Below are 14,897 nucleotides of genomic sequence, written 5' to 3'. Positions count from 1 at the left end.
ATGTGGGGAGTAATAAGAAAAAGGGCAGCTGAGAACAGGACGAAGTCGACTAATGCTGTTCCGCTGCAATTACGCAGGAACCAAAATTATTTTTTATTTATTAATTTCACTGGTTCTAACAATATTTGCAGACTATTAGCAGAACCCTTCATTAAAAAGGAAGAACCACAGCGCTCAAATGTCAAAGAGAATTTGCTATGAGAAAAACAGGAGTGGGAGAAATTCGATTTAGTGAAAAATGATTGCGTTGCAGAGGTTCAATTAGGACTCCAATGTGAGAGCATTATCTGTTCTGCAGAAACAAAAACATGAGATGATTTGACAATTGCATTCCAAAAAACATCTCTTTCTTTCAGTGGTTGTTTCACCCGCAATGATACTTTTAAAAAACTGAAAAATGGTTTAATACTTTGCCGTTTTAAAGAATTGTTAGTGTCAAAAATTGTGTGGCGCTTTGCGCCCCCTTTAGAGGGCTGTTACTTATTCAGCGGGTCTTTTGCCCACTGGTTACAAAAAAGCTGCCAGCGCTTTTGAACGAATGTTCAATCTCCTCTAGTGCCTCAGACAACAAAAGTCTTAATGTGTGCTTTGCCTTCAGTTGCTATAGCAAATACTCTAATTGTGTCAGCTATTTGTGTTGCGGCCACACAAAAGGCTACTTAACTATTCAGTTGGTATCATTTCCACTTCACTCTAAAAAGTGGTCACTTGATTCAACAAGCGTTTACCTACTATCGTACTCTACAAACGAATAAAGGGTTTCTTGTGTGCTCTGTTTCCAAGTGCCGTAAAAAATCTTGTTCGTGTCAGTGATTGAGTCACACGATCCCCAGGATGATCAGGTGCGCGACCCGAGTCAGCTCTGATCAGACCATCCAGACCAAAATTTGTTCTGATCAGACAGACTTGAGTCGCTCACTGGTATGCCAGACCCACTTTGGTCGCGCATTGGTGGGACCCTGGCTGACAATTATGACTGTTGAAGTAGCAGTAATCATTGGTCTAATATATTTTCTTCAGAAATATATACGTCGTTTTATGGATATGGTTTATGAGTTTTTCATTAGAAAATATTAGTTTGAAATGAAAAATTGTCTTCAACTCAATAACTATTATCAAAACTTCGTCATTGGCGTGGATTGGCAAATTTTCGATGAATTTTTCGGTGGATTGGCAAACTTTGAGCTATACAATGATTTTTAGCTAGTCTTTTCTCGCTTTAAGCTTCATTTTTGTCTTTTTTTGTTTTGGAAAACTGTACAATGCTGTACCAGCTCTCCTAGAGATTTTTTCAGTAACTTCGTCACTACCATTCCTCAGCCCGGAATGAAAAATGAGGAGGTTTTAAACCACACAGAGCATGCTGGAAAATCTCAAAAAGTCACTTTTAACTTGACTTGAGAAAATATTCAACAGCCTATCTTATACTATTCGTCAATTTCTACAGGTATTGTATGAAATTACATTTTAAGGACGTGAGAGCGAAAGCGATGGTAAAACCTAGCTTGGCTCATGAACATATTTATGATGTTAACCTAATTCAGACGAAACTCGGAGTCTGATTCAGAGTCTGATTCAAAGACTGAATCAGAGTGTGAATCAAATTTATTCAGGGTTTGATTCAGAGTCTGAATCAGAGTCTAAAGCAGAGAATATCAGACTCTCAATGAGTACTGCATCTATTCTGAAAAACCTCCTTATACAGTACTGAATTACTATGAAAGTTAGGTAGTATTGCTTTTAAGTGCTGTAACGCAAACTTTGTTTGCATTAGTGATTGTGGTGCATTCTGTGGCCACTTAAAAGGCCGGTTTCTCATCCAGTTCTTTGCCTACCCGGTCTAAAAACAATTCTGTGCACGTCTAAAAACAATTCTGGAGGTCTGACAAGTGTTTGCTAAGACTTGGATAACACTTGCAGGTTGTTTTCCACGTCAAAAACAATTTTTAAAAAAAAATGTGTGATAGTTCGGCTTTTTCTGGCTAATTCTGATGGTTTTTCAGCTGTTTTTGACGTTCTTTCGTCTATTTTGACGGTTCTTCAGGCTGTTTTTGACGGTTTTTTTTGGCTATTTTTGACCTTCTTTCGGCTGTTTTTGACGGATTTTTTTGGCTAATTTTGACGTTTTGTCGGCTATTTTTGACCTTTTTCCCGTTTTGACCTTTTTCACCATTTTCCCGTTGTTTTTGATGTTTTTTTGGCGACTTATGACGTTTTTTTCTATTTCTGTCGTTTTTTAGGCATTTAGAGTTGCCAAGTCCTGGCCAAGACTTTTATTTAGACGTGCACGTTTTGACCAAGATTTGCGTTTAGAATTGCACGTCTCGGCCAAGACTTGCATTCATACTGACAGGCGTAAAAAGCAACATGATCATAGCTCTGAATCAGTACTCATATAAGACTTTCAATTAGACTGATATTGACATGCTGTTCAGTCCGGGTACTGCGCTCCAAGAAATTTAGTCAGTTGGTGGAAGTGGTTATGAGGCTTTTTGAATCCGTTGAAGAAGCTCGCTTGCCTTCTGCACTTTAAAAAGAAGCCATTTTTTAGCGGGTATTTTATCTAAAAAAGTAACACTTTATTTATCCAAAAAAAAATGTCAAGAGGTAACATCATCAATGGTAATGTAGGGTAATATAATAATAGCTTCATAGATAAAAAACAGGTGGGTCAACAACAGAAAGTATTAATTAATCTTGTATTGCACTAGAGAAGGATGTTGTACTTGATGTTGTACTTCAAAAACCAAATCAATTGTTTCAATGTGTGCTTTGCCTGTAGCGGCAGTAACAATTAGTTTGTTGTGTCACTGATTTTGTTACGTTCTGCTCCCACCTATAATGCCAGACACTCTTTTCGACGTGTTTTTTTTTACCAGTTATGGTACTTTAGAAAATGAATCATTTTTAAAGCTAGTTAGTTAATCAGATGAGTGCTTTGCTAACTTTGTTTCAAAAAAAGTAGCTGTTTTTTCAGCGGGTGTTTTACCCGCTATAGTATTTTAGAAAACGATTAGCTCTTTCAATATGTGCTTGCTTGTAGCTGCAATGACAAGCAATCTATTTTGGTCAGAGATTGTGTTGCAGTTTGTGCCCACTTTTTAGTCAGCCACTTTGAGGCCAGTTACTTAATCAGCAGGTTCTTCGCCTTTGCCCAGAGTAGTATCACAGAGCTATTTAATCCAGTCTAGTTGTGTATGTATCAGATTCCGAAAAAGAATTAAATTACAAAATGCGAAAGATGTTCTGACAACTAGTAAAAACTATCAGCTGAAAACTACCACATTTTCGTCTTTATAATCATTGGTTTTTTGCATGGTTCATTCAGCAGAAGAGACGATTTACTGAAACCAAGCCCAGAAATGACTAGTTGAAAAACTTATGTAACAATTCTTTTCAAGTAGCCCAAGATTTAAGGGATAAATGCTAATTGCCTCATTCCAAATTAACACTAATTTTTTGGTCCTCAGTACTAAAAGTTCTAAAAACAAAATCATTAAAAATGGAAACATCGACCCAACTATAATCAATCATATAATTCTTAGTATTTTTTTCATTTTTCTCAAAGAACATGAGCAAACAAAATGATCCTTTTATCTGATTCAATTCTCCTCGGATTCCACAAAGCTGCAAAAGTGCACAAATTAAAAAGAAAAACTTCAAATCGACAAAAAGTTGAGGATGTTAAACCAATATCAAACGCGTTGGTCTTGGCTGCCGTCCAAAAAAGTCCCATTTCTCATTAGCTAAGTGTTTCAAAATAATCGTATCAAAAACTACAAAAAATAATTTGCAACCTCACCTAGTGATGCTGCCGAATGTAAATACAGAGTCGAGAGCTGAATCATTTCTATACGACACCACTAGTCTCATGTGTAAAATTTGTTTTCATTTTTTTAAAATGTTTTATTGGCGAACAAAATCAAAAACTTAATTTTGCATGAGAATTTCTTGTTGGGCTCCAATTGATTTTGATCAAGGATGTTGAAGCTGAGCTTTCAAACGTGCATAGGATGATGCATTAGCATAAATGCTGAGATATGGAAAACTCTTCTGTAAAAGTTGTTCATTAGTCATCCTAATAGTCTTCAGTTTTAGTTACAGTAACCAGTACGGTCATAATCAAGTGATGTGGAAAAAAGGGGAATTAACACTAAAACACTAACATACTCAACGGTATTAGCCTTAGCGAACGGCTTTCTTCATATTGCTCAGCAAAATATTGCAAATATGAACTGTCATGAGCAGCAAATAACTGCGTCTTGTGCATTAAATTTTCTTGAGCAGTGAAATGTTACTGGGTCTGTGATGAAAGTTAATCCTGAGCAGTATATTAATTCCTACTATGTCTTGTATCTACAAAGTTTTGGAGCTATATTTCTACTGTTATGAACCTCAGCTTTTAGCATTTCAACTCGTTAGCGCAAAAGGCAAAACCAACTGCCCTATTTTCGTTTTTGTATTCATTGGCTTTCTGCACAGTTAGTTCAGCAGTTGAGACGATTTGCTGAAACCAAGCCTAGAAATGACTAGCTGAAAAAGTTTTTTATCTTTTTTTTTCAAGTAGCCAGAGATTTAAGCGATAATTGCTAATTGCTGCATTCCAAATTAACACTAACTTTTCGGTCCTCAGAACTAAAAGTTCCTAAAACAAAACCATTAAAAAGGTCTTAAAAAACTATTTCAAAATCTTGTAATGAAAATTCTTCTTGAGCGGTATTATAAACCTTACTATGTCTTGTGTCTGCAAAGTTTTGGAGCTACATTTCTACAGTTATGAACCCCAGCTTTTGGTGTTTCTACTCGTGAGGGCAAAAAACAAAACCAAATTAAGTTTAAATTTAAAAATGTTTGTAAAAACCGGTCTTAGACACATATCTTTCTTCGATTTTTTTCTCTATCAGATTGAGCTTGAATACATAAAGAGATCACGTAGTGAATGATCTGTAGCAATCCAGTTCATTTTGATACTGAAACAACTAAGGCTGGCAAACAACTACGAACTGTATTGTAATGCAGCGGCAAGAATATAGGGGATATACAGTTACAAAAGCGAAATGCAGAAATAAAATATCCGGACAGATTTTGAGCCGTTGAAATGAACTGGGCGGTGTAAATTTTTCCGCGTTGCAACCGATTGGAAGAGCAGCCGTTGCAGTGGATTATAGTAATAGAATCTCAAGAGCCAGTGATAATACTTCTGTGCAGCATCCATATAGAATATTCTTGACTGATATTATTTGAATTCACTTTGTACAACAGCATAATGCGTGTAAAACTGCTGTCAATGGGAAATGTTTCAATGAAATTCTGGTCTATCAATAGGATTTCTAACTTCCAAGAAATTACTGGGATGTATTGATTGGAGACATTGGCTCTTATGACATTACTGTCTATCAACAAAATTATTAGTTTTGCCATAAATTTGCTCTGATCCACCAATGGAAACCAATGGGTGTGAAACCCGAATTCAAATGCATACTTCTAACGAGCTATTATTGAAGTGACCCCAGACGAATTCCAGCGGTTATTTTGCAAGATCTTGAAAGATTCTTGCAAACAACGTTTATCTCCGGAAGTTTATCTTGCAAGATCTTGAAAGATAACCGTCCCAAAAATTTAGCAGTTTTAAACTCGACCCCAATTATTACAGTGAGTTGATGAATGTGTTCATCAGTAATGTTGACTTTAGTAAAGTCCATTAACGGGTTTTGATAAAGTTATTTTTTTGGTTTCCACATAGTGTGTGATTGTTGTCATTGAATCAATTTCGTCTCGTGGAATAATTTAAGATTGGAAGGAGATCATGATTCGCATTCTGGGACCTACTTCGAACTTTGAATGAGTGTACGAGTGAGAATAGTATATTGAGAAGGAAGCACAGCGAAACAAGGGATTTCGATTCATTACTCTCACGCTTATAAACTTCCGTTTACTCATTTCTTGTGTGTAGTTCATCTGCTGTATCATTTCATCTCTCCATCTCTCTCGAGTCCAATGACTCTTCTGGGCAAATTTGTCAAGTTCTGTCTTCTCTTTTTGTTTCAGTTCGCCAATAATCTCCCTCACTTTCTTCTTCTCTTCGTCGCTGGCTCCTCTCAACTCTTCACCGGGCGACTTCAATGCTCTCCAGACATAAACAACAAATAAAAACTCCTCGCGATCAATGTTGTAATATTTAACATTTCTCCATTCAGCTTCCTCTTCCATCCCTCTCTCCATCTTCTCTCTCCCTCCGTTACTCATGAATCCCCAGTTGAAACCCTCTTCTTCTGATTCGTCATACGTCCTCTGCAAAACTGCAAACAAACTCCAGTGACTGTCAAAGTGCTCTCTCTTCAGTCTATCGCCGAATACTGTAAAACGTTCTCCCGAATTCCATGCCTCCTCCGTCATTTCTCTCCATCCATTTATAGCGCCACCTAAAGCAACTCAACTATGTATAAGACATCCTTTGATAATTTATCCCTAATGGCTTTTCCATACTACAGGTTCCCGGTCGAGGCGCGAACGATAAAAATTTCTTATAAAATTTAAGAATTCAGGTGAATGCGGTGGAATGTAAGAATTGCAATTTTTAGCGTTGAATGCGGTAAATGCGGTGAACATAGCACCACTAAAAATTGCACCACTAAAAATCGCTCTGAAAAGTCGCAAATTCACCGCTAAAAATACCAAATATCCTCAACGCAGAAATTGCTGCAAAAAATAGGTAACATTAGCGATGAATGCGCTGAACTTGATGAAAAAATTCTCCGCTAAAAATGGTAAAAAATCACCACAAAAATTTAAAAGATTTATCTAGTCAAAGTCGAGCTTCCTCTTGTCACAAGAGCACCTCTTGGTTTCGCGTTACTGGACAAAAGAATTAAAGTTGATGTTGCAATTTTGGCGGTCTGTTTAATCAACACTTTTACGAAGGTTGCTATAACATTCGGCAACATGCTGCAAGAGCACAAAGAGGCATCAATGGCTCTATGAGGCATTCGATTACTGAAGTCTTTTCCCATCTTTTTTGAAATTGGCTCTAAAACTCTAGCCTCAAAAATTGTCAATTAAAATGTTGAAAAAGGGGTGATTCACGGTGCCTAAAACCGGAGCAAAGTAAATTGACAAAAAATGCGGGGGAAACACGTGCGAGGCGAAAACTGGCGTGCCTTAAACCGTTCTTACCTTTACAACCCGAGTTTCTCGATCTCGTCCTAGTGTTGTTTCCCCTACTCTTCCCGTATGACTCATCGTGTTCACTTTGAGGGGAAAATCGTTGCTATCTGGCCATTTTTTTTACCTGCTAACATTTGGCAGATAATCTCTCACCAAACGTCACCATAAATAGTTCATCGGATTCGGAGTCTTTACGCTTACAGGTTGCTTTTATCCGAATTCTCTTGTTGACAAGGTATTGAAGGGCCGCAGGTTGAGAAGGTGGTTTGTAGTCAAGAGTTCACAATTTTTGGGCTGTTCATCAAACTTAGACAGCGGTCAGGCCAGACAGGAGGATTGACTCTATTTCAAAAAAGATTGTGATGAAACTCTTGAAGATTCTTTTTGGTCTTAGCAAGAGGAGAAGCTTTTATATTGGCACTTTGAATCAAACACCCCAGGCACCAAAAAATTGAAGGCTATAGGGGTTGTTGAATTTCCATGTGATTTTGGCTGCTGCTAAAGTTTTCTAGATTTCATCATTGTTCAAGGCTTTAGCAGTTTTCTTCAGCTCTTTAGAGATACCAACAAAAGTTTTCTGTTGTCATTGAAGAGAAATTTGGGCCGGCATCAAAGACTGCAAAATTATCTAAAAGCAATGAGAAACGTATCTGTGTTTAGCTTTGAACACGTTTCCAAGTGAACTGCACGCGTCATCATGCATATAAATATCAGACCAAAATTGTTTCTAAAAAGCCTTTTGAGTCTTCGATAAAGAACGGTCCAAAGAACTCTACGCCAGAACTAGCAAAATGGAACTGTGTTTCTGTTATTGGAAAACGAAAAAACAGGTAGTGGTGCCTTAATTGGTTGAATGTTTTCCGTGTCGAAGCGTCGGCATAGGAAACAAGGAAACTGTATGCCTTCTAACGCTTTGCGAAGGCCAATCACATGGTAACATTGTTGTATGAAGGCTTCTGCTGGTTCTGTGGACTGATAAATACATTCCTGATTGGCATGCTTCAAAGGCAAATGAATTGTTTGTCCATGACGTGCAAGATGAAAGGAAGTTTCTCCAAATCCTGTTGTGCTGGTGAATAATGCATTCGAACTTAGGATCGGAGTAATCAGTCCTCACCTGACACAAAATTTAGGCACCGTAGTTTGCACTAGGGATCGAGTTTAATTCCTTGTTAGGAGGAATGAATTGCCGAGTGAAAAAAAAAGTTCTCCTGAGAGAATTTCAGGAGACGATTTTTTGACGTTTGAATGTCTTCAGTTTTGTACTGTTGATTGTCATTTGGCATTCTATTTGCGCGATAAATAAAATTAAATACTGCAGCAATAGTGGAACATTTGCTTGAATCGACTACAGGATTAAGCGTGAAGCTCCTTATCTTGTCCGAAATTGGTTTAGGGAGATACTTTTTTATGATTGAATGTCCTCAGTTGTGTACTGATGATTGTTCGTTCACATTCTCTTTGCGCGATAAATAGAGTTGTTTACTACTGCAATTGTCAGAGGAACTTTGTTCCATCTGGAACATTTGCTGGAATCGACTACATGCTCAAGCGTCTTAAAGACCCTCGTCGCTACAACACATAAGGCTCGTGATCTGTTCATCTCATTTCATGACTACTCGTTTTCGATGAGGAAGTGGACGAAGTTTTCGATGAAGTTTTCGATGAGTGACTCTTACTATTTATGCTAAATTTCATCCGTTTTAAGATCGCGAATTCCGTAAGAAGCGGAGTTGAGATAGGTTATGATGCCATTGTTTTGCTGAAAAAATTTTTTGAACTTCTGTCAATCTATTTGAAAGAAAAACGTTCTGCTTCTTTTTGAGGCTATTCAGTTCAAAACAACATGGCGGTTAGATCAGAGATAGATTTGATTGAGTGTCAGGGTAAATTTGTTTGGGATCACTTGTAGATGGTGAACTTCTTTAACGGCAGCTTTTAATTCCAATTTTGGCACGCTTATTTGTTTAATGTGAGCAATTTTCCATTTTACGATGAGAATAGGGGCTTGTAGCTGTCTGATTCGACTATTAATGATGCAATGGCAAGCAAAAACTGCCATTGCTGCCATTGATGCACCCAAAAGCTTTTGTGAAGTTGTCTGGTTGTGTTTTTGCCCAAATTAAGAACTATTCTTGGTATTTGATTTTCTTGCTTGGCAAAATAGTTGTTTAGAACATTCTGGAGGGCATTGTGTAGATCTTGTGATATCATTTCATTCAGTTTTTGTCCAAATTGCGAAATCTGTTGCAGAACCATTTCGATTCTAATTGTCAGTGGAACAGCAGACAGAGAGAAGGTTCTTTGTGTAAACACTGTTGCATCATTAGGAAAATGTTGTACACGAAACATGACAACAAAATTCTCCAAATTTGAGTTCCATTTTTGACCCAGGACAAATTTGGTCTGCTTGGTTTCGTCTTTGTAATCAGCAAAAAATTAGGCGAGTACATGTGGTTCGTTTGAAACAAACTTTGTCAACTTGAAGCCATCATTCTTCTTGCATTTTGTTGTCTGTGAAACGACATTTTTTGGTTGTGCAATTGTTGGCAGAGACTGGATCATATCATCCATGCAAGAGCGGTGTTTAATCCCGTTGTAGCCCGCTGCAAATTTGCTTTTGTTAGCTTCTGCACATTTTTGAAGCACATAAATCACTCAAAAACGTGAACAACTTACACGGAAAATTAAGCGAGTAATTTGGAATTGTCGAATATTGGTGTTTGTTATCCAAAAGAATTGAAGTGCAGGCTGGTCCTTTTGTCTCACAGGAATTTGCGTAAACATCCCTTCGGTGTCTGATAAGACAGCAACATGATGATCTCTGATCCTCAACAAATCTCCAACTAACTGATTCATTCAACAAATCAGATTTGAGTTCAATTATTCACCACGAAATTTTGATGCTCCGTTGGCAATTCTTCTCATTTTTCCTAGTTTGTTTGATTTGAGCCAGGTTGATGAGGTAAGTAGCATATTGACAGTGGAGGTGGTTTTTGCATTTCAAACGGGTTGACAGAACTCTTTTCCAAAGTTGTTTGAAGTGTCTGGTTGTACTTCAGATTGAGAATTGGATCCCTTTTAGACGTTGCTGGAGGCTTTTTAGTTGACTTTTTGCTGAGAAGTAGTTGTTTCCAAGCACCTTCACGGCTTCCAAGGAATGCCAATTTGAAATCTTTCACCTTAGTAGTGACTGAATGTGTTTTCCGGAAGAAAAAAAGAAGCGATAGTAAACCCTTCAAGGGACTGCTTTTTAAAGAGCAGTTCCAAAATTCACTCGATGGACATCAAAGATCGCTCTTTAAGTTTTAAGTAACTTTTTCTTGAGCTGGCATTTTTCCTATCTATTTTTCTGAATCGGGGGTCCCCGGGTGCATGATCATTGTGGCCAATCTACGAAAAGGCCAATTCCCTCGCAGGCAGACATTTTGTCACTAGTATTCACGGATGAAAGTCACCTATTCCCACATTTTTCAAAGTGTAATTAGCCTAAAACTTTGCCCGAATTACAATTGTAAATCCTTGAGAGTAAATCCAAAGACTTATTTGTCTTCTTTACCCTTAATTAGTATCAAAGTGGTCACCTCGGAAGTTATACACCAATTAGGATTTCTCTCATTTCGGACAAGTTGATAGTATATTGGTTGTTAGATACCGCGTAGAAATGAGTTACTTATACCCAGGTTTAGACCTCGACCCATGAAAAGACCATGCTGGGCCTTAATTGGTTATGAAAAGACCTTGCCTGGACCCATGAAAAGACTTTACCTCGACTTTAACTAGGAGCTGGACTGTGTATTTATAGTCAATATTGGACCCCCTATTAGAATTATAAAGTCTTTTCATAAGTCGAGGTCGAAACCTGGGCAGTGAGGAAAAAAGAGACAATATTGAGCAAATCCGACATTGACTACATTATGGACCTCAGTGGGCATGGCGCAACCAGTGCTCAGCCCAATTTAGTCTGATATCTCTGTGCGTGACTAAGGTCAGTCCGATCAAAGTTAGGTTTCGTCGCACATTCATCTCCTTCTCAGGCAAAGGTTTTAAGTGAGTTAACTTTCTTACGTCACTACCAAAGTGAAATCCAATTTTGTTACTCATCCAAATTCAAATTATGCAAAGTGGAAACCTGCTGATGTCAATTCACCGCTTTCGTCTCTTCTGGTTTCCAATACAATCCCAACACTTCCATCGCTTCCCAATTTTTCCGGATACTCTGCCGATTTGAAATCTTCAGCTGTGAATGAATGTGGAAGTTCGTAGCTGCAGTTTAGAACGAGACATTTCCTCTTCTCTATCACATAATCTGAGCATTTATTGTCTGATCTGGGTCCCCATATTTTGTGTCTGCAGTCCAGTTTAACTGGTTCGTCGATCTGGCCATAACAACCATGCAAGAAATCTGTTTTTGGTTGGCGACATCTGTCGTTTCATATTTTGATTGGGCGCCACACCCCATTTTAAATTTAATTTCTTTTGTAATTGACAAGTGGAAAACAACTATATATGTAAATTATTAGCACATATTTGAGGAAAAAATGGTAGTAGAAAATGATACATCAAAATGGGACACATTCGATATAGTTGTTTTCTGTATTATTAGAATTTTATTCAAAATAATTGTGCGCACGTTTAATTGTGTTAATGAGCCAATTATGAGCAAGCTTTTATTCACAAATCAGTCACGCACTTTTGTTTATAAATCAGCTATTAATAAGTGTTGAATTTGAGCATAAACAATGCGACTCAAGTACTGCTCATATAATTCTGCAAGAGTTTCTTAAAAAAGAATAAACTTGTTTAGCTTCGAATAGAATATATCGAAGTTCAAACAACTTAATACATCTGCAACTAAGTGGTTTGCAGGAATAACTTAACTGATGTTTAGGAACATTTTCTGTGGTAGACTTTGTACAGAAAACAAACACCCCCAGACCAATTGCAACGGTTTTCTTCGATATATTCTACTCAAAGCAAAACAAGTTTATTCTTTTTTACGAAATTCATACAAATCTCGCAAGATTTTTGAAAACTGAAAAGGAACACCGTTTCTCTCGCAAGATCTTTGAAGTCTGTTGTAAATTAACGTTTATCTTGGAAGTTGCAAGATCCGGGTGTTTTGCACGATCTTGCATTATAAGCCTCCTGCTTGAAATCATTCAGCGACCAGTATCGAGGTGTCACCGCTAAAAATTGATAAAGTATGTAAGATTTGTGGTGAATTTGAATATAAAGTGTAAGATTTGCGCTCATTGCGATTAATGCGGTGAACAAAATTTAGCGGTGAAAAAATTGACATCCTTACAAAAACTTATCGCTATTTTCAACCTTACAAAGATTCATCATTGGAATAGTGGTTTGTAAAAATGCAAGAATAGCGCTGAATAACCAGTAACCTGGTATGTTGGCCATGCTGTTCATCGAGGATCACCTTAGGAATAGATAATAGATTATGGAGAGAAGATAAGCATGTTCACCAAAGATGTTGTTAGCTCTATCTGAGGATATTTATTTTTGTACTTTATAACTGAGACCGCAACTACAACATTTAAAGTTTGCTGCTGAAAAAAATAGGTTTTTGTATTTTTTTAATTTTCAAATAAGCGAAAAAAATCTGCTTTTATAGGGTCACTGAGAAGTTGGATAGAATTCAACTCAATGTTAATGATCACCTATGTTTGGGAGTATTAACAGGCAAGTTGTTTTTAGCCTTTTTTCACTAGGAAAAAAATTAGTGTATCGTCTCTTTGTACTAGGAAAGAAGCAAATTGCTTTCAAAATTAGTTTTCTGATCTAGTCACATAAATTTTGAAATCAAACCAAGCTCATGGTCAAAAATCAAAAATCACTATTGGTCGGAGAGTAAAAAACACCAATGTTTTCGGTCTAAGCTCTCTGCAAAAAAAATGTTTGTTTTTTAAAGTAAAAATAGGCAAATAAATGTTTCCAAGAAAGTGTTCTTCGATTGGTTCAAGGAGTTGTTGTAATCAAACCAATTTTATAGTAAAAAATTCCACTATGTATAGGGATAAAATGTGATATTGCTTTGAAAACCCCTAGTTGTCTCAGATAATTACTAACTGCAAGGTAAACTTTGAATGAGCAAGATGTTTGTGTCATGAAAAAATTGATACTAAAATATTAGCAAATATGTCTGCAGTTGTCTAGATTGTCGTTGATTAAAAAATCAACTTGCGTTCTGGTTCAGGTAATATAAAAAAAAATGATATTGCAGTGAATTATCGTAGGATCAACGTTGAAACTTTTTTCACCACGTTCTGTTGGTAGCTCTAAAAAACTTTTCATCGCATTCTGCAGGTAGCGCAGAATTTTTTTCCACCGCTACCAGCATAATGCGGTGAAAAAAAATTCATTGATACCAGGAGGCGGTGAAAGAAAATTTACCTACAGAGTTGCTGATCTTACAAATATTCACCACTAGATTCAACGCTTATCTCAGAAAAATTCACCGCTATCAAAGCTCTCAAGGCTAAAAGATGCGATCACTTTGTGGTGAAAAAAAAGTTTTTTTCCACCGATAGTCACCGCTAATCTTACATTATTTTTGCCAAATCTCGACCTGGGAGATGGAAATCATAAATGAGTTCAGCTCGTTGGACTAATATTAGAGCAGCACAATTTTTCTGCAATTCCTCGTAAGTTATTTCTTGTTTATGAGTCCAGTCCAAACTATTAAACTCACTTTCAGTTAAAATTTAGTCACATGTAACGGCGAAAAATTGATGATCAGAAAATCACATAATTGCTGCTTTTAACTGAAAGTGAGTTTAATGGTAAGGACTGGACTCATTAACAAGAAATAACTTACAAGGAATTGCAGAAAAATTGACCGTATGTTTTGTGCTTCTATAACATGACGTTTTTTTTACTGATAAAGGATTAACGAAATCAGTTAGAACGGTGCTCCCATTGAGGTAAGCACATGGTTAAAAGTAAAAAAAATGGAGACCAATGATTCCTTAAATGAATTTTAATTTCATAGACCCAAAAGATAAATATCCGGGGACTATGACTGAGGGTTGTCATTTCAGCTCACAGAAGAATATTAATCCTAATTTATTACAAACAATTCAAGTGGACTTCAAAATGGTATTAGTAGTTCTGATATTGGCATTTGCTTTAGCTGCTCCACTTCAATATACGCAGAACAATTTCAGATAAATTAAACGAAAAAAATAGCCGAATGGAATAAATATTATATTAAAAAATTATTATGTCAGCGAGAAACAATGGCACTGTTAATGACCACCTCCCTCCTTGATTAGGAAATCCTTAAATAGGTTGAATGCAGCCAGAGTGAAGGGAATGAATGAGCTAACAAATAGTTCTGGCCGTGTCTTTTAAAAGACTCACAATCAATTGAAATCAAGATGATAAAAGTTAGTTTAACCTTTTCTAGTTTGCATTCTAGAGTCAACTGAGGTAACAAATCCTTCATTCCATAACATAAATGCAACAATAATTGAAACACATTCTTGAGATGAAATATTGCAGTAGTTTCTAGTTGAAATGAAACATTTTTATAGCTGTAACAATATTTTCATCATTGACTCTATTTATTTTTTCTGACAAATACATTTTAGGCACCATTACAAATTTAAATACTGGAGAATGAAATGTAATCATTGATATTTTAAAGAAGAACAGAGGCTCAGAAAAAGAGGAAGATGCTCTAAATTTGCAGAATTGTTGAAGAATCCCTGCCAATA

General features: G+C 36.7%; 1 protein-coding gene across 5 annotated transcripts; it reads right to left on the bottom strand.

The window, feature by feature from the left end:
* Nucleotides 1-4,866: 4,866 nt before the first annotated feature.
* On the bottom strand, nt 4,867-11,798 carry LOC142344296 (uncharacterized). Of its 5 annotated transcripts, none has more exons than XR_012759261.1 (3): nt 11,297-11,798; nt 5,652-6,422; nt 4,867-5,249 (listed from the first exon to the last, which is right to left on the bottom strand). XR_012759261.1 is itself a non-coding variant. In XM_075395884.1 (2 exons), the coding sequence occupies exon 2, from the start codon at nt 6,394-6,396 to the stop codon at nt 5,788-5,790; it is 609 nt and encodes a 202-aa protein (XP_075251999.1). In that variant the 5' UTR covers nt 6,397-6,422; nt 11,297-11,798; the 3' UTR covers nt 4,867-5,787. The 5 variants fall into 5 exon arrangements, 3 of the variants coding, with proteins under 3 accessions (XP_075251999.1, XP_075252001.1, XP_075252000.1); XR_012759260.1 differs by having other exon boundaries at nt 4,867-5,389; nt 5,707-6,422; XM_075395884.1 differs by having other exon boundaries at nt 4,867-6,422.
* Between the last annotated feature and the right edge of the window lie 3,099 nt (nt 11,799-14,897).

Source organism: Convolutriloba macropyga, chromosome 8, assembly GCF_964194025.1.
Source record: "Convolutriloba macropyga chromosome 8, txConMacr16.3, whole genome shotgun sequence".
Classification (NCBI taxonomy): Eukaryota; Metazoa; Xenacoelomorpha; order Acoela; family Convolutidae; genus Convolutriloba; species Convolutriloba macropyga.
This window is presented reverse-complemented; position numbering and strand designations above follow the sequence as displayed.

What these genes read in the sequence shown, in the direction of transcription:
- LOC142344296 (XM_075395884.1), bottom strand. Translation starts at nt 6,396, where the DNA reads ATGACGGAGGAGGCATGGAATTCGGGAGAACGTTTTACAGTATTCGGC.